The sequence below is a fragment of the Sphaerodactylus townsendi genome, linkage group LG03 (assembly GCF_021028975.2).
Source record: "Sphaerodactylus townsendi isolate TG3544 linkage group LG03, MPM_Stown_v2.3, whole genome shotgun sequence".
In the NCBI taxonomy this organism is placed as follows: Eukaryota; Metazoa; Chordata; class Lepidosauria; order Squamata; family Sphaerodactylidae; genus Sphaerodactylus; species Sphaerodactylus townsendi.
The window spans coordinates 69,425,346-69,444,350 of NC_059427.1; the positions used below are offsets into that span (position 1 = coordinate 69,425,346).

General features: G+C 45.1%; 1 protein-coding gene across 1 annotated transcript in view; it reads right to left on the reverse strand.

The window, feature by feature from the left end:
- BSN (bassoon presynaptic cytomatrix protein) overlaps nt 1-19,005 on the reverse strand; it is a 279,004-nt gene that overhangs the window by 26,153 nt on the left and 233,846 nt on the right. Inside the window, exon 5 of the mRNA XM_048489848.1 lies at nt 4,652-11,470. Coding sequence (XP_048345805.1) covers nt 4,652-11,470 — 6,819 coding nt within the window. The remainder of the gene's footprint in view (nt 1-4,651; nt 11,471-19,005) is intronic.

Genomic DNA, 19,005 nt, shown 5'->3' on the forward strand with positions numbered 1-19,005 from the left:
CTCGGTTTGTGTGTGTATATGCGTGGAGTCTTTGGATGTTTTTAAACTGTCAGGAGTGCTTTGATGGTGTGTTCCTGCATGGAAGGGGGTTGGACCGGATGGCTCTTTCAGTCTCTTCCAACTCTATCATTCTATGATTCACTAATCAGAGCCAATCCTGCTTAACTTCTGAGATCAGACAATATCAGATCGGGGCCTGATAAGATCTGCAGGCCCAGCATGTAAGCATCTAATTCATGGGAGGGGGTTAGACTTGACGGTCCATGTGGTCTCTTCCAACTCTTGGAAACCTTCCACAGCTGGGGAATCTACATACCTGAAACTCATTCTCATATGATCTGCTCACTTCAGTTAAAATGCAAATCCTTTTGGCAAAATCATCAATCCAACAAACAGGTCCAGTTGTGCAAGAACATTCTACAGCGGTAATGTGAAGCCAGCCTTTTAAAATATTCATTGCTGGAAAGTTAATCAAATTGAAACATCCAAGTGCACCTCAGGACATTCTACCATAATAAGGCTTAAAAAAAAACAGCATGAAGTGCTGATTGTTCAGATAGGTGAACAGTAGATATGCTAAGGAAATGATAAAACATTGACTATGTGTCTGCAACAAGGTATTTATTCAACTTAATCTCTCAGTTTCTGTTGCACTGAGGAATATCTTCCACAGATTGTGATGGGGGAGGGGGAATATTGATATTAATACATTATGCCATTGCATCACAAAAACAAGCCACTCTCCTTTACTAACAAATCTACCAAAGAATCACATGATTAGTGAATAACAAAGCAGCTCTCTAACTAGGCTGAGGAATATTTGCAAAAGCCAAATATGGTTTAAACACAGAAAATTTATATTTGGAGAATCTTCTACAGGATCTATAATTGGCTCTGTAATTGGCTCTGTAATCTACAGGATCTGTAATTGGCTCATATTTCAAGCATCACCATATTTCTGTACTGTAGCATATAGCATATGTGTAGCATATAAGCCATTATTTTGTCACAGTTCTGACTGCATATATAGGCTCAGTTCAGACACTGTATACCCCAGCTTCCAAATGCTGGCCACAGGGCTCTTCCATTTCCTCCTTCCTTTTTGCATGCATTCTCCCCTTCTTCCATGGCATGCTATAACCATAGTTTCCCATTAAGGAAGAACTAGTTAGCCTGACCTGGATAGCCCAGGCTAACCTGATCTCATCAGATCTGAGAAGCTAAGCAGGGTCAATCCAGGTAAGTGTTTGGGTGGGAGACAATCAAGGAACACCGGGGTATGACATGAGGCAGGTGATGGCAAAGTACCTCTGAACATCTCTTGCCTTATGGGGGTTGCCACAAGTCAACTGTTACTTGATGGCAACCCCCCCCCCCCGGCTTGGAGCAGTCCTGCTTAGTGATAACCAGTGTTGATTTACATGCAATGGCACAGTATAATTAGAGCTAACCATGGAAAATAGAAGGAGAAATGCCCGTAGGAGGGGAGGAGGGAGCCCAATAAGCCAATGGTGCATTCTCCTGGAGGTGGAGCACATCTCACATGGGAGTTCCTCTCCTCTATCTTTAGGAGGCAGGAACTGAAACTTTGTCACTTCCCTTGCTATCCTCCACTCCTCTTCCTTCCAGTTTCATTCCTGCTTCTATTAGGAGTGCAAGGCTTTTCAAGTGCTCCACAACCTTTCGTTTAAACTGAGACCTATCCTGCTTCCGCAGTTGTCTCTTGTCTCCCCCTACTCGCTCCTCTTTGTCTCGGGACAACATCCCTGAAGAGAAACGATAACGTTTTGTCAGACAATTCTTGGCACAAAGTAACTAAGATGGCTGATGGTTCTTTTTCCTTAGCAGGTGCCATTTTGTCAGACGATTCTTGGCGCAAAGTAAATAAGATGGCTGATGGTTCTTTTTCTCCTACTAGGGAGAACTTCACTCAGTCCACTGCTGAAGTGACCAGAGCTGCGATGGCCAGGGCTTCCTTCACCCACTCAGGGACCAGGAATTAATTTTTTTAACAGCATACCCATGATCCTTTGCTAAATATGCAAATTAGTATTTTGCATATTTAGCAAAGGCTCATGGGTATGCTGTTAAAAAATTTTAATTCATTTTTATGTTTAGTTTTATACCTTGTCCATCCCAAAAGGGCTCAAGACAACAACAACATGTTAACCCTACATTACAGGTAAAAATCATAATTTTAAAAATGCTCACCATAACTTAAAAGATAGCCCAAAGGCAGGACCTGCCTGCTAAAAGACTGCCTTTATTAACATACAGAGCCAGTTTAGCCTGGGCATCTGGAACACTTATGCTCAGCCTGGCAGTGGTGTGTGGCCATGTGGGGGACATTTTATGCCCCCATGTGACCTACAATGGTGTCACCTGGAGCAAATGCCCCCCTTGTAGCTATGCCACTGGGTTCCTTTAAAGACCCTCAAGATAGAAGATCTGAACTAACACTCAAGACAGCTAATGAGTGGTTGGCGATGTCTATGAAATCTCTAATTCCTTTGGCTACATTTGCCAGGATTCTGATTTTGTGGTTAAAAAGGGTGATTGAAATTTTATCCCTGAAAAGAGAGGTGTTAGGAAGGGTATTGACAGAATCCTCCTAGGTGCGTCTTTCCTAGCAGATTCCACGCTGGATGCCCTCACCATGGCTGCCCGGTCCATGGTATCTTCTGTTGCTACCAGACTCAATGTATGGCTGTGTTCCTGGCAGGCGGACACCCATTCCAAAACGGTAGTGTCAGGATACACTTTTCAGGGTGAAAATCTTTTTGGAGGGGAATTAGACCATATCCTGATTGAGACCAAAAATAAAAGAAAAACCTTACCTTGATTTTTCTGTCAGGAACGCCCAGCCTTTAGGGGCACCTTTCGCTCCCACTGCTCCCTCCTCAGAATACCCAGGGAAGGAAGGAGACCAAATTAGCAACCACAAGGGCCACAGAGACATAGCGGAAATTTTAGACCATTCGGGAAATCCGAAAGGTGCCCCTAAAGGCTGGGCATTCCTGTCAGATAAATTGAGGTAAGGTTTTTCTTACCTAAAGAACACTAGAATCCTGGAAATGTGTAGCAGAAGCAAGTCTTGCACAAATTAGCTATGTACACACTTTGCATGCACAGTGGCCCCATTTAAGCAAGGCACTGGGAACATGCAAAGTCACCCAGGTAAGATCTTCTGTCCCCCAGAGTCAGCCTACGCATACAGATAAAGGGTTTCTGAGATCCGTAAAAAAATAAATCACTGAGGAGGGTGAGTCAATATTCATTTGGGGGAAGGTAGAAATGTTTCCCGCTGCTTTGTTGTCACTTGAACAGCTCATGACAATTCCCAAATGGACATCCTGTTTTTGTGTGGACTAATGAAAGGGAAAGTTCCTCTGAGATGCCTTTTGGGAATTTTGAAGCAATTTAACAATGCATCTTAATCAGAGACCCATGTGGATATTTTTACTTCATTACCACTAGATGGCATGGCAGAGACTAAAACTTTGCTCCACTTTGGTTCCTTCATGGAGTTGTTGAGAAGTTGAAGATGAGGCATCACTTTGATTTACTGTTTAGAACTTGGTTGCATTCAATATTTGATGGTTCACATACAACAGATTATAAACATGTATTAAGGAAACAAAAGAGAGTGATGTAATGGGGCAAACACAATTCACTTGAACTGGAAAAAGTGCTTAATTATCTCTACTGACTGATGGCAGAAGTCTCATAAAAGTACAAGCGAGTGGGACTTCCTGAACTATGGAATCCCACTGCACACCTCTTATGACAAAATCAGTAAGGATGCCGTTCAATTCAAAATTACACTGGACTCCTAAACTCCAGGACATTAACTGCAGTGCCACAGGAATAAGGTGGGATGATTCTCTGAGACCTTTAGGATGCCTGGCTAATTCCCCCCCCCCCCGCCCCGCCAGCATTTTAATATACTAGGATCACAAGAGGTAGCTGTGCTTAATATGACTGAGAATGCAACCTTTTAAAAATAAACAATATAATAACATACAATAAAATATATATTCTCAAAAGCTGATGATAGGGCCACATTTTAGGCGAGTCTTCGCCAATCTGAAAATACACATTTTGATGTCTTAAGCTGAGTTCTGAATAAATTGTTTCTGCACTTTTCAACATGTTGAATAAAAGCTGCTGATGCTCTGTACCTATGGTTAGTGCTCATGCTCCTTCAGTCCCTAAGCTCCAAAGCAGTTTTAGAACTGCTCTTTAAAGTGTATGCGTGTGTGGGGAGGGTGGTGGTGATGGGGGTGGAGAACTTCTTTGGTTGAAAAGGAAGTGTGGACTGTCTACTTAATTTGAAGTAAAAGCGGAGAGGGCAAAGGTGACGCAGTATTTGACTTGCATGCCTGTATCTGAATAAGGCAAATTGTGAAGCTGGGTTTATACTGTGAGAGAAGAACCTGCTGTGATCCTTCATTATGCCTGTTTTCTTGCGCCATCAAAAGCAACTCTCCTTCCTCCTGAGTCATACATTCTAGCTCAGATGGTAACACATAGTTACCATGTGGTCACACCCACCAGGCAGGCCTAGGCGGAGGGAGCTTAGGGTCTCTTAAAAGGAATGGTAGAGATTCTATCAGATCCACCTCAATTGTTAGACAAGAAACAGTCTTACCTGGCTTCCAGCAAGCAACGTATGCTGATACAAGGCGAACCTATCCTTTGCAGACTCCTCTGATGTTGGGCTGATGGGCTTGGGATCAGATAAGGATCTCTGCATGGTTTTGATTGGCCGAGGGAGAGTTTGCTGACGCTGGACAGTCTCAGCTGTGAAGTGCTTCTGTGGGGTCACATGGGCTTTGTTGAGCCTTTCACTGGTTGTGAATGATGACTCCAGCAGTCGATGAGTGGAGATGGGAGAGACTGGGGAATAGAGAACCTGGGGTGATTTGGGAGGCTGGCGAGAAACCAGTTGAGACAAAGAATCTGTAGGCAGGTGGGACTGGTATCCAATTTCCAATGGGTCAGGCTTTTTCTTCACTAGTGCTTGCTGTCGGATTATATGTGGATCCAGGGGACCTGTGCTTACAATCTGGATGTTGGAGGAGTAAGGCGTAATTGTTGTAGGCACGGTGAGTTGAGGGACCACAATGCCTGGCTGGGGATGAGCTTCTGGCTCCGTCTGGCAGGCCAGGCTCTCTCCTCGCTGGGTCTTCTCAGGGGCAGAGATGTACTTCACTATCTCCACCTTGGGGTCAGGAGTGGTGATGTGGATGGAGGGTGACACTCTGTGGAGCTGGTCGGGTTCAGTTTGCACAGAACAGTCACTGATGGTTTGGATCGCGATGCTGGCCATGCCTTTTGTGGAGGAGTCTTGTTTGCTTTCTGCACTGGAGTCTGAATGTCGGGTGAAACGGGAGCGCCGCCGCCGCACTGGCTGTTCCCACTCGGCATTATCTTCCTCATCTGTCTGAACACTACAATCAGTGCTGCGCCGCGTACGGCGCCGCCGGGATGCATAGAAGCGCTCTTCACCATCCTCCTCATCCGTCTGTACGCTGCTGTCTGTAATCTTCTTCACAACATATGGCTCATGGCCAGGCTCCTTGTCATATGCATCCCGAAGACGTGGCATAGAGTTACGCTTCTTAATGCCTCGACTGGCTTCCCACTGGTCTTCGATCTGCAGTGACATTTCAGAGGCTGAGTTGGTGAGGGGCCTCTGGAGCCCAGGATAGCGAGGCTGCGCTTGCCCATCTTGCCCCGGAGCTGTGGCAGCCACAAAGGGTTGGGTTGGGGGTGGCCAGTACTGCCCATTTTGAGCCAGGGTCCTTTGCATTTCCACGGCTACCTCTGATGCACCCTGGGGAGGAATCCTCCCGGCCTGGTCACACACTGGAGGAAAGGTGGGTTTTTGTCTCTTCTGTTCCTCTAACTGCTGCTGCAGCTGTTGCTGCAGTTGCTGGATCTGCTCCAGCTGCATGCGCTGTTGGGCTAGCTGCTCCCGCTGCAGAGCAAACTGGGCCTGGCGCTCCTCCTGCTGCTGCTGAAGGACCTGGTGCTTTATAGACTGCAGCTCCTGGATCTCCCGGTGCATCAGCATCTGCTCCTTCTCCCTGTGCCTCTGCAGCTCCACACGTTCCCTCTCCAGCTCTTCGTGGAGCCTCAGCTGTCTCAGTTTCTCAATCTCAACTCTCTCCCTCTCAATCTGGAGGATGTGTTCTTGCTGCTTCCGCTGCCTCTCGTCCTCCTTCTCTTTCTCTTCCCTCTCTGTGGCCCCTTTGCTGGATTGTGGAACTTCCACTTGCTGTTTCTGGACTGGTATTTGTGGTGGCTGTGGGGGTCCTTGACTAGGCTCCCTGGAAGTAGCTTGTGCTCCAGAGGTTGTCGAGGGCGACTCTTCCCGAGTGACAGTGCCTGTTTGCTCGGGCCTTTGCACACTAACAGGCATTGGAGCTGAAGGCTTGGAAGCTGGCGCCGAACTCACACTAGTGGCTGTGGTGCTAGATGCCGTGGTGCTAGCAGACTTTCCCAGATACATTGGGGACTCCATCACTGATGTTGTTGGGACTGCTGGGAGTCTGCTGGGCACTGGATAGCGATACAAGCCTTGTGCTGCAAGGGGCATCCTTGGGGTAACAAGAGGCACTCTGGTCAAGCTGGCCAGAGGGACAGGTGTGATGGTGCTCTGTGCATAAGGTCTGTATAGGCCTCGGAGCATAGGTCGCAGCACTGACGCTGGTTGGGTGGTTATGGGAAGGGTTGATGCTATTGGTGTATTAATAGTTGAATAAATCATGCCATCAGCAGCTCTTACAGTGGCTGTGGAAGGGAGCACCTGCCTGACAGCTGCAATCCTGGACAGATTGTATTGGGCTAGGTTTCCAAACCCTGGGCGAGGTTCTGGAAAATTTGGGTTGTACATCATGTTTGGTTTCATGGCACCCTGCTGAGCGGAGATGCTTCCACTCCCTCCTGGCCCAGCTCCTATAGCACTAGGTCCATACTGGAGAAGATCTGGGCTGTTTGTGTGCCTGCCCCCATACTGGTCCATGGAGTTGAGTGCTGCACACATTCGGCTGATTTCACGAGCTGTCGTGGCACTATAATGAGCCAGACTGGATTCTTGAAAATTAGCCAGGTCTGCTCTCGGTGAGTACCTATAATCAGAGTATATATTAGAGGCTGAGCTGTATCTTCGTATTGGGTATGAATGGCTCAGCAAATCAGTGGGCTGCCTGAGGTCAGAGAAAGAGCCGTATTGCATTCCATGTCCCATATAGCTTCCCTCTGTAAAGCTGACGCTGTATGAATGTTTCATGGTTGTTAAATCCACCGCCGAATCTCCAGCAGGGGAGTGGAACGGCTGCTGCCCTTTGACTGGGTAATAGTTCAGACCCATTTCAGAAAGGTTGGTGTCGGACATGGATGAATACAGCCTCCCAAAAAGCCCATGCGGGTAGAACCTGTGTTCTTCATACGGATTAGCCCCCGGTCCTGTTTGTTCTCGGTAGGGATATGCCTCGACTACTTCCTGTTCTCGGCTTCCATAGTACTGGCCACTAGGTTTGCCAGCGTGAGCGCCATCCCCAACATTTTTTTCTGGCAGCTTGGAAGAAGGATTGAAAGCTCCAGTGCAGCTGCCTGCAAATGGAAACTTGTAGACCACATCGCAACATGCCACTTGGCTTTCAGGCTTCATGCCAGTGAGGTCAAGGGCATTGGGAGGAGGTTCATCTTTGATTAGTTTTGTTACAGGGCCTGCTGCTATATCTTCCATCTGCACCATCATGACTTGGGACTTCTTGCTTCCGAGGGGCATGGGAGGAGGCTGCGTTTTCAGCTCCACTGGCACCCCTCTATATACTTCTGAGCTTTGATCCTGAGGAAACGGTCTGGGAATGGCACTAACAACATTCTGTGCACTGCTGGTCTGAGTAATCAGAGCATCTTTTTTCATCAAAGGTGTCATTTGATTGGGCAAATTATACCGTGCAAATTTCATTGGCTGTGGGCCTACGGCTTCAGGCCGGCCTCCAGAAGCAGCCATGCCAGTGCCACTCACGGTTCCTCTGAAGGGGCCAGTCTGAACTGCTTGCTCTACCTGCTTGACTTGCGTCAGACAAACTGCACTCCCTGTCCCTTGACCAAAGTCCATTCTGTTCTGGAAAGGATCTCCATAGACGGAAGGCTGCTTTGGCTGAGACACCAGCATGGAAGAAGCCACAGTGATGCTGACTGTGGTGGCCGTGCTGATGATTGCATGAGGCTGTTCCTGAGCATTGAGATTGATGATCAAGGGCTGGATGGCTGTGGACTGCCGACTGGATGACTGGTCCATAGTGAGACAATATTTTCTGCTCTCAGTAGCTAGGGATGTAAGATCCATGCCTTGGTCGGTTATAATGATTGGAGTTGACTTTATAGCAGTCCGCAAATCTACAATATTACTGCCAGGCTGTCTGGGTCCAGGCTCTACTCTAGATGTCCCAGGAATGGATGAGATTCTGCACAAAGAAATGTTCTCTGCAGGCAGACTTTCCCAGCTGTACACACCAGGAATGCTGTCGGGAGAAGTAGTGGTTTGCATTTTCTGCATTGCAGCACTAGAAGCAGAGGCTTTTTCAAGCACTGATGGTGTCTTGGTGTAGCTGGACTGCAGCTGCTCATGCTGGAGCTGCGCTGCAGTGGTCACTGTCTGGCTGTAACTGTGTACTGTTTGCTGACGGCCCTGCCTAGTTGGAGATGAAGCTGGTGAAATGGAAGAGCTCACCCCAATTGGCTTAGTTTGAATGGCCACGTCCGATGCTAATGTGATGACCATAAAGGGGGATTCTTGTGATGACTGTTGCCGAGAAAGGCGAGGTGAGCTCGATCGGTGGGGTGTTTGCGTTCCTTGGGCTATCATAGGAGAAGACGTCGATGCAGCCGTTGTAGTGGGGATATCGTATGAGATAATTGTGCTATGTGTTTGAGTGGAAAACTCAGCAGTTGATTTAGATCCCACCCCTGCACTAGAAGGCATCACAACTCTTGGAGCAGAATGGATGGGACTTTGAGTAGGAGAGGAAGGGGAAAGTGGGGGGCTGGAGCTTTTGAAGTAAGAATACATTTTAGGTGTTGACATGGATACATTTGTCTTGCTCTCTGTCATACTTTGCAGTTTCTCTCTTGCTGAAGGCCCACTGATCTCTGTAACACTCTTGACTCTGGTGATATTTTCTGTTTGAGAGCCATAACTTGCTGTCACTTTTGTTTGAGTGTAACTTCGGCTAGTGGTGGACACAGATGGCACCTCTGAGCCACTTAAAGAAGTTGGAGAGCTGTAGATTCTTGGCGCACTTACAGGACTGGAAACAACAGTGGTAACTGTGCTAGATCCTTTAGCATATGTGTAAGGCGTTATTATACTCTTTGAAACGGAGGTGGGTGCAGTAGCTGAGCTATGAAGTTTTGGGTGCTCATGACTCTCTTTTGCAAAATGCTGAGTGACCCGAACATCAGGGATTATTCTGCCTGTAGTGCTTTCAGTAGATGAAAAGGAGACAGGGGCAGATAGCTGTGTAGGACTTGTCCCAGGAGTAAGTGGACCACTTTCATAAGCACTCTCTGCATTCAAAAACTGCTTTTCTTGATAAGGGTCTTCTCTCCCTTTCTTCTTTACTTCCTGTTCCAGAGTCAAATCCAGAGAAGAAGATTGATGCATCCTGGAAATATTCTGCGATGTCTGAAGGATTTCTTCATAAACTGCTCCAGATTTGGAAAGTTCATTCTGGTAGTCAGACTGAGAGGAATCCACATTCCGGCTATCAAAGCCATAGTCATCTATATACTGGTATTCAAAATTATTTGGGCCTTCTGAACTACGATAGCCTACTTGCTGGAAGGTGCTGCTGTAGGAGACACTTTGTTGGGATGGTTGCTGCTTTTGGAACATCTCGGCCTTCCTCATCATCTCTTCATAGGCTTCTTCAGCACTTTTCAGGGGCTTGCTGGAGGGGTAACCAGAACTAGAAGTTTTTTCTGTTGGAGAGTAAAGGGACATAAATGTTGGGAGACTGTATTCACTGCCAGATTTGTACAGCTTGGAGGCAATGACATCAAATCCCTCTGCTTCTGAGTCAACAGACGGTGAGTATTCTGAACAGGAAGACCTATGTAACTCTTCCATTTCTGCAGCTTGCCTCAGTTCCTCAGTGGGTGAAGCATCCTCAATGGGAGAGAGATTGCTAGGTGGAGTTTTGGATCTCTCTCTCCTCCTCTGTGCCCTCAGTTCTTCTTTATCTCGTTTAGTTTTGCGTGCTGTACTTCGGATGCGTTGCTGTTCCACCTCTCGCATTTTTTCCTGCTCTCTCAACAACTCCTCTTCCTCACGCAGCTCCTCTTCCTCAGAAGAATCTTCTATGGTTGGAAGCAGAGGACCATGTGAGCGGTGCCGGGCTTTCCGCTGCTGTTTAACCTCTTCCAGTCTCTGCCTGCGACTAGGGCTGCTGTCACTGTCCTCCTCCAAGGAAGAAATGGAGGTGGGAGAGGTTCCTGATGTGTAACTGGGTGTCGTGGCTGGCAAGGTAGAGGAATATTCACCCCTTGATCTGTCTTCTGGGGAGCCTGTCAGACTTTCCATCTCCAGTTCAGGTTCTCGATCCAGGCTGATATCTGCCTCCTGGCTAATTTCCATGTCTCTCCCATAGTTGTTAGTGCTGTTTAACTCAATGGTCTTGAAGCGTCGCAAACCTCCCTGAGACGCAGTCATATCATCACCCTCTGTACTGTCCAACTCTTTACTCTCTTCCTCATACAAACTGCCAGAGCTGTGAGGCAAACGCCTCTTGGTTGAAGCAACCTCTCTGCTTTTTTCAGAGTCAGGCTTTTTTGCAATGCTGTATTTTACACGATCATATTCTTCCTCCTCCTCCTCAAGGTTATCTTCTTCTGCACTCATCTCCAGGAGCTGTCTCCTCATGAACTCTTCGTCAGTCATTTTGGGCTCTCTGGCTTTCGGCCTAGATTGTACAGGGGAGAACCCTCCTCCTTCACTGCTGTCCTCCACATAGTCATGGCGCAGCTTGCTGCCAAATTCACCTGATGACTCCATGCTGTCCCTCTGTTCTCTTTGGTTCTCCCATTCTAAAGAGTCCTCATCTTCTTCCATGATATCTTCAAGCTCCTCATCAGAATCAAAGGCTTCTGGAGTGATGGAAAGGGACCGAGGCCTCTGTCTCTGGTCTTCTCGTAATTCATGGTATGTTTTCACCCTATCAGTTGACCCTTTTGACTCCAATAGGGGGCGCATGCTGCTTTCCAGCTTAGTGAGTTCAGATGGACTTGGAGGGCTCTGCTCCACAATTCCTGTTTCATTCAGCTGCTCCCCTTCTTGCTGCACCAAGCCTGTGATCTCACTCTGGGAGCTGGAGATGCCATCAGATGAGTAGCCAGTGTCACTCAGGCTTTGGGGGCTACGGGACAGGTCTGAGGAATAAGGCTTACTGGATTCCTACAAAGGTAAAGGAAAAAAATCCATTAGATTCCACAATAACAATCTGCTATAAATAGGGTTTCCAGGCACTGCCTGGCAACTGGTGGGAGGGCAAGGCCACAGAAGGAAAAAATAACAATAAATCCACCCTAACAATAAACTCACCCACTTTATCTTCTTTGCTCTCTGCTGATAATCAACTTGGACCTGGTCTACACATGCAGGAGCTTGAAAAGGTAAGGAGATGACAGACTGCTTAGGCAGCAGAATGGACTGCACCACTTCAGACTCCACATGGAGCATTTGACGTCTGAATGTTTATTTTTAAAACATCTCCCAGTAAGCAAAAATAAATAAATAATAAATAATAAATAAATAAATAAAAGCACAGAATGCAAAAAGGTAGGCTAGCACACGTCTTGTCTTGATGTGTTACACGTTTATTTGCATATAGTTTTTACTTGAGGGAAGCATTAAAATTTGATCTCCTCACCTGCGACTTGAAATGGCTCTGTCTATTCTGCCACCTCAGAGATCTCAAAGAGGGTTACCATCTTCCACATGGGGCCTGGAGTTCTCTCAGAATTAGAGCTTATTTCTAGACCTCAGAGATTAGTTCCCTTGGAGAAAATGGCAGCTTTGGAGGCAGAGGCATAGCTCCAAGGGAAAGGGGGTGTGACGCACCGGGCGCGTGCCCCTGTGGGGGTGTGGTGAGGGCGTTCCGGGGCAGGGGGGAGGATGCACCAGTACACCAGGCGCTTTCCCCCCTTGCTACATCTCTGTTTGGAGGTGGGTTCTACAGCATCACATCTTCACTGAATTCTACCCCCCTGCTTAAACTCTCCCTTTTCTGGGCACCATCTCCAAATCTCCTAGAATTTCCAAAACCAGAACTGTCAAACTAGAAGTCTACCACTTCATTTTGCTGCATGTATGCACCAAACCTCACACATTCTAGGTAGATTATAAAGCCCCCAAATCACTACAAACAATTACTAAAGGTTAAGAGGTAAAAAAATAACCTGAGGGTGGCTTCTAACCTCAGAGTGCATAAGAATACAACAATTTTTACAATCTCCATTGTGCTCTGTCCCTCAGCATTCTGATGTCAGAAATCCTAAAGCATAAGAGGGGCAATAAGCTGGCATCCTTAAAAAATGAACACAAGTAAACAGAAACATTATACATTTAATTAAAAATACCTACCACCCTGCCAAGCTTGTGTCACTAAAATGAGAATGGGCTTGGGCCAGACAATCAATTGACAGCCTAATAGATGAACAGTTGTTACTCAATTGTTGCAAATGTCATTCCTCCAGGTAACACTTCTGCTGCAGGGAATATTATCTTTTCCCAGCAATCAAATGACAGCATGTTGTTGCTAGGAAAATTTGCTTCTTAGAAAATTGCTCTGAGTGTAATTAGCTATTCACAGTAATTTATGCAGTTTCCTTTTAAAAGTCTTGTCTTATACAACTAGATTTTTTTCTTTAAAAATTAAATGATACTGAAGCATAGCCCCTGTTCCCAATCCTGACATTAATGTTTTATACCTGGTGATAGGTCCTGATTTCAGCAAGCCCCCATGGACAGGCAAAACATTTGTAAAATCTAAACAGCTGGCTTTGCAGATTAAGAAGTTTGTGCTCCCTGCCCTCAACCTAAGGGCTTAAACTACATTGTCTTATTGGCTTGTTCCTTCCTCATTAAATAAAGCTATCTGGTTTGCCCAAGGCTAAGCAATTCCAAAGTTGTGTGATCTAGCCGTTTTCATAGCCTGAAGTTTAGTGAAAATAACAGTCAATTTTTCATTGAGGATGAACATTGTTATTGAAGTGTTGCTAATCTATTCAGGCAAGTATTGAGGATCAGTTATCAGTTAGAAATATATCATGTTTGTTGCCTGAATTTCACACATCTCTACAATGATAGCACAGTAACCCACATGATTACTGTTCAAATGATAATGCTTTTAATGTTCACAGAAATATCACCTCCCACATTTTCCAAGGTGGGAGAGATATCCCCCTCCCCCAAAGATGCTAACTGGTGTGTTCTGTTCTTTGAGGTAAAAATATAGTAATTATGTTTCAGTATTGAGTGTGGGCCATGCTAACCTTCCGGTGAGTGGCCACTGGGATTGACTATCCATGAAGATAGTTTCACATGTTACAAGAAAAGCTGAACTCATGTTTGTATTTGTGGAAAACACTGTAAAGTGTGCCTGGTATTTGCAGATGTGGGCTTCCTGTTCACACGTTACAGAGATCACCAAACACAAACAGGAAGTTCTTCCCACAATATGTAAAGACTCCATGTGACCATAGGAACAAGGAAGTATGTTCCCCAGACACACAATTCAAATCAAATTGTCAAACCATGTTAAAATATCTATTTCCCATGTTGCAAACATGACATTTAGAAGTCCAAACAAAAAGTGCATTATGAACAACAATTGAGAAGCATCCCTGTCCTAATTGTGATGCATTTATGGATTTTATGGATTTTGTGGTTTTACCTAATTATTTTGGGTCCTGTCGAAGGCTTTCACAGCTGGAATCACTTGGGTGCTGTGTGGTTTCCGGGCTGTATGGCCGTGTTCTAGCAGCATTCTCTCCTGACGTTTCGCCTGCATCTGTGGCTGGCATCTTCAGAGGATCCTCTGAAGATGCCAGCCACAGATGCAGGCGAAACGTCAGGAGAGAATGCTGCTAGAACACGGCCATACAGCCCGGAAACCACACAGCACCCAAATTTTGGGTCCTGTCTTTGACTTTTAAACTATGGGTATTTTATGCCGAAACAGTTTTTATGTAATGTAATTCTGCTTGTACATCGGCCCGAGCCAGACTTGGGAGGAGCACTTAATAAATCCAGTAAATAAATAAATACATAAATTTGTTAAACTCAAGGTTTCACAAGAATGCCTGCACTGTACAATAATAGGGTGCTGTGTGGTTTCCGGGCTGCATGGCCGTGTTCTAGCAGCATTCTCTCCTGACGTTTCGCCTGCATCTGTGGCTGGCATCTTCAGAGGATCAGATCCTCTGAAGATGCCAGCCACAGATGCAGGCAAAACATCAGGAGAGAATGCTGCTAGAACACGGCCATGCAGCCCGGAAACCACATCACCCCAGTGATTCCGGCCGTGAAAGCCTTTGACAATACATTGTACAATAATACATTTTAACAGTTCATTCTGAAGTTTTTGAACAATTCTTAGAATAACTATAAATATACAAATATAAGAATTCCCTTGTTGGCCAGACCAAGGTATATCTAATCTCTGATTCCAGTAGTAACCAAGCAGACATTATCTGGCAGTCCACATGACAGACCTGATGGTAATTGCATCATATATTGTTAATCCTCAGACCTCAGCCCTTCACACAGACACTCTGATAAAGAAGGCATCTTAAGCTCTTATGGCTGACAGTCATTGATAGGCACAATTTTCAAAGTCAACACATTTAAATCTGTTCATTTGGATGTCATTTATACTGATGTAAAAATCACTAAGCCAGCTAATAATGAAATATTTTGTAACATCTATGAGACAAATGTATGCTCTACTGCCTGTGTCCCCCAGCAGCTATTGGATTTATGTGCAGAGCTCTACTTTTGACTTGCCCAAATATTTGCCAGTACATATCAAAGGGAAAAAAGAAGGGAAGAGAAATTGCCAAGAACATTAGTCAAAACACAACATAGCAAAAACCCCAGCCCCTCAGATTAAGCTGAAACCAGCTGCTCTAATTATAAATGTTCTGTAATTTAGAAGAATGGCAAACACCTGGTCAACCCATAGCATTTAAATATCCTTGACACAGTTCAGAATGAGGTGATATTGCTAACAAGGGGAACTACCTCCTGGTAGGTAAATAAATCAAGTGCCAGATTAGATTCCGACAAAGTTGAGGAATGGCATCTTTTCTTGGGTCCTCCAGCAGAGGCTACTTTAAATAGCTTTATATCATTACTGTTGCCAAGTGATGAGCCAATTTGCATACTCATGGCTTAGATTGGGTGATGCTTTCCAAACCACGGAAATGGTTAACATACTATAGGGGAGAGTCTGCTGTTTGGTGGTGTGCCCAAAACCATTCTGCAGAAGAAGTTAGCCACTGTACCCCAAAGATTCCCATGAGATGGACTGTTGCCTGGCTGAGAGATTTAAAACAGACTTAGTGTGGTTGTTGTAAAGCACCTGACACAGAATGAGATAATTCCCTTAGCCCATCACTCCCACTATATGCAGCATGTAATTTGTTCTAAGTACATGATTTTTAGAACACAAAACATATCAAGCAAATCCGTGTGGCTGGCCTAACTCTTCTCCCCAAAACTCCATCCTCTCCAGGCATCACAAGGTATTTCCCAAGAATGGAGGTGGCAACCATACCACAGGTCCAGAGGGGCTTGGTGGCAGCCCAGATGGCAAACCGTCTGAGCTCTGCATGTAATTTATGAGCTCTGCACATAAATCAAGAGCAAAAATTAAGAATAAACTGTAGACCATACGTAAAGATATTTACATAAACTTATTTAGTTTTAGCTACGTGTCTAGATTTATTGTGAGATTTTCTGGAGCCAATCAGAAGCAGTATTAGAGCAGCAATATCAAGCAACTTTCTGAACTGCTGGGTAGGGTTGCCAGGTACCCCGTCAACTGGCAAGGGAACTCTGCAAAGCTTTTCCCCAAAGATATCTTCAGGACATTTTATTTCTGCTCAACCTGGGCTTTTGAGAAAATGCTACACTAGATATCTTTTTTTCTCAAGACAGGTTGAAGACATTTCCTGATTGCTGTGCAGAAAGCAGGAAATGTCTTATTTTTCCTGCCTGACTTTTAACAGCTCTTACTTTCATTTTCACCGCAGCTTGCGCCCATCCTTGGAGGTTTCCTCTGCTTGCAGCTCATCTGCCTGTGATTTCACTGTATAAAGTACATGAATAAAGTTAGTTTGGACTGGTGATCCCATGTACTTGTCATTTTTCCCTTTTTGTTTTAGGGGAGGTGTCTCTGAAGCTATGACAACATGTCATCATAACTTCGAAGATACCTCCCTCAAAACAAAACAAAAAACGACACGTGCAAGGGATTGCCAGTCCAATCTAACTTTATTCATGTACTTTATACAGTGAAATCACGGGCAGACAATCTGCAAGCAGAGGACCTCCGAGGGAAATCTTCACCAAATGGCGGGTGGCAGGGAGACTCACAAGCTGGAGAAAATGGTGGGCACGAGCTGCAGTGAAAACAAAAGAACTAGTGTGTGTTGGGGGCGGGGGGGGGGGGAAAGAGCTGTTTTCCCTGGAAACACTTTTTTTGTCTGTGTTATGTGGACAAAAAAAGTGAAAATGGTTCTTTTTAAAATGTCTGCAAGACATTTTATTTGCGCTGTGTGTAAAGGGCCACAGTCTGCTGTTAAGAATACAGAGGTTATTTGTTTTTTGATTGCTTAAGGTGTATTTTGTCTATATTATTGCACTCTGTTTAAATAAACTTATCACTAGCATTACTGTGCTTTTTTGTGGCTTCAGTACAAATTCAACAGATTCCCCCGGGTACTACATTAATAGTTAAGCAACTAAGCCTACCTTATGGGGTAGCTGGCTGCTTTGGTCCCAACCTTGAAGCCAGGCTGGAGTTTTGGCAACCAAGAGTTTACTTTGGCTTAGAGACCTAGGGAGCTGGGTATGTTTAGTTAAAAGAAGGTTAATTAAAAGGTTAGTTAATGAGAAGGTTAAGAGGTGACATGGTAGCCATGTTTAAATATTTGAAGGGATGTCATGTTGAAGAGGGGGCAAGCTTGTTTTCTAGATATGGATGCCTAGATATAAGAAAGGAAACTTCAGTACTGCTCTGCAAGATGGAGGCAACAACACCTGAGTGGTACTTTGGAGGGAAGTCCTACCCAGATTTGGCAATCCTGGCAGTACTGCAGGCAGTTTGAAGCTCCAGCATGCAATACACCAACTTGCAATTGATAAACTTTTTCAAGTAACTTGATAATGCAGAATTAGGGGTTGAAAAGGCTGCCAGACTCTTTATAAAAAGACCTTGAGGATCCACTCCCTCTTACAGACCTCTAGTAGGACCTACTGCCTCTGTTCCTGTGCAGACTTACACTCCACCGCCACTCCCAAACCCTTGGCTACACCCATGCAAATACTTTATGGAAATTTCTCTTACATTGATAAAAAAGCTATTGTGCTTGGAGAACAAATTCTACCTCTGACGTGGTCAAAGAATCATTGCAGCAGTGAATGGTCCAAAAAGGGCAATTCAGAAATCATACTGCAGTCAACTAAGTGCTATGCTTATTTCCAGGGCCCCAGTAATCTTTGTGGTAACTGCAATCCAACCTGCAGAACTAAGATTTTGAAATCTTCACATGGGACTTGGGGAATCTATAACTAGAATCAGAGTTAAGGAAGGGACTTGCCTCCATGTTCTGAAAGGAAAGAAGTTTAAGATCTTAATTCCTGTGTTTCAGGTATCAAGACAGAATGATAAGAGTAACAGGACATAAAAAGACAGCTGATTCTTGGGGAGCAACCAATCAAGTTTTTTTTTCCAGGGCTTGGGAATTTTGCATAGGGAATGAAAGAGATAAAGACAAGAAAGCTTACTGGATAGCTCCATAAATAAAATTCTATTTTTAATCAATGATGCAATCAAAATATTGGCAGCAAAATGGTTCTGTATAATTGAGAATTCCCACAAAGCCATAGCCGAACAGGTGGTAAGTGTCTTTTATGTTAATGCTTACTCCTAACTTACTGTCTGGGGACAAGGGAAGCCTACAGCTACAATAAAGTGAAATTAGTCCATGTGCGGTTAGAATACATTCTATTAAAAACAACAGCAAGAGACCTTATACAAATCTTTTTCTTTAATAGCAGAAATGTCAATGCACAGGATGGCCTCTGGGAATTACCCAGGCTCCCCTGGGAGATAGTTGGAGGGTCCAATGAGCACACTTTAAACTGTGCTGTTGCTGAATACTGCAGGTTCATCTTCAGCACTACTTCTTGCCTATTTCTTTCTTGTTTTTGTCTGTTAGTGATAGCTTTGTGTTACTGCTTTATGCATTTGGTTTCACCTTTCTTTGCTTTTTTATTTTTCAGAGCTGGAGCATCTGACAGTAAGCCACTGCAGATGGCACCTAACAGAAGGGCTGACAACCTCTAGGAGGGACCTGGAGTTCTCCCAGAATTATGACTGATCTCCAGAATGTAGAGATCAGTTCCCCTGAAGAAAAATGGGGCCTTCAGAGGGTGGGTTCTAGGCATCCCATCCTTGCCAAGCTCCCTCTCGACTACAAATTCTGTCATCCCCGGACTCTACCCTCAATTCTCTGGGATTTTCCTAGTCTGGAGTTGACAACCCTACTTAACACTCTTGCACTTTCAGCCTTTCCCATTAAACTCTGCTAGCTCCTGAAAAACACACTGTTACCCCGTCCATGTAAGTGCCATCAAGTCATACCAACATGACTCCAACAAGGGGGTTTCACGGCATGTGAGAAGCAGGTTGTTTGCTATTG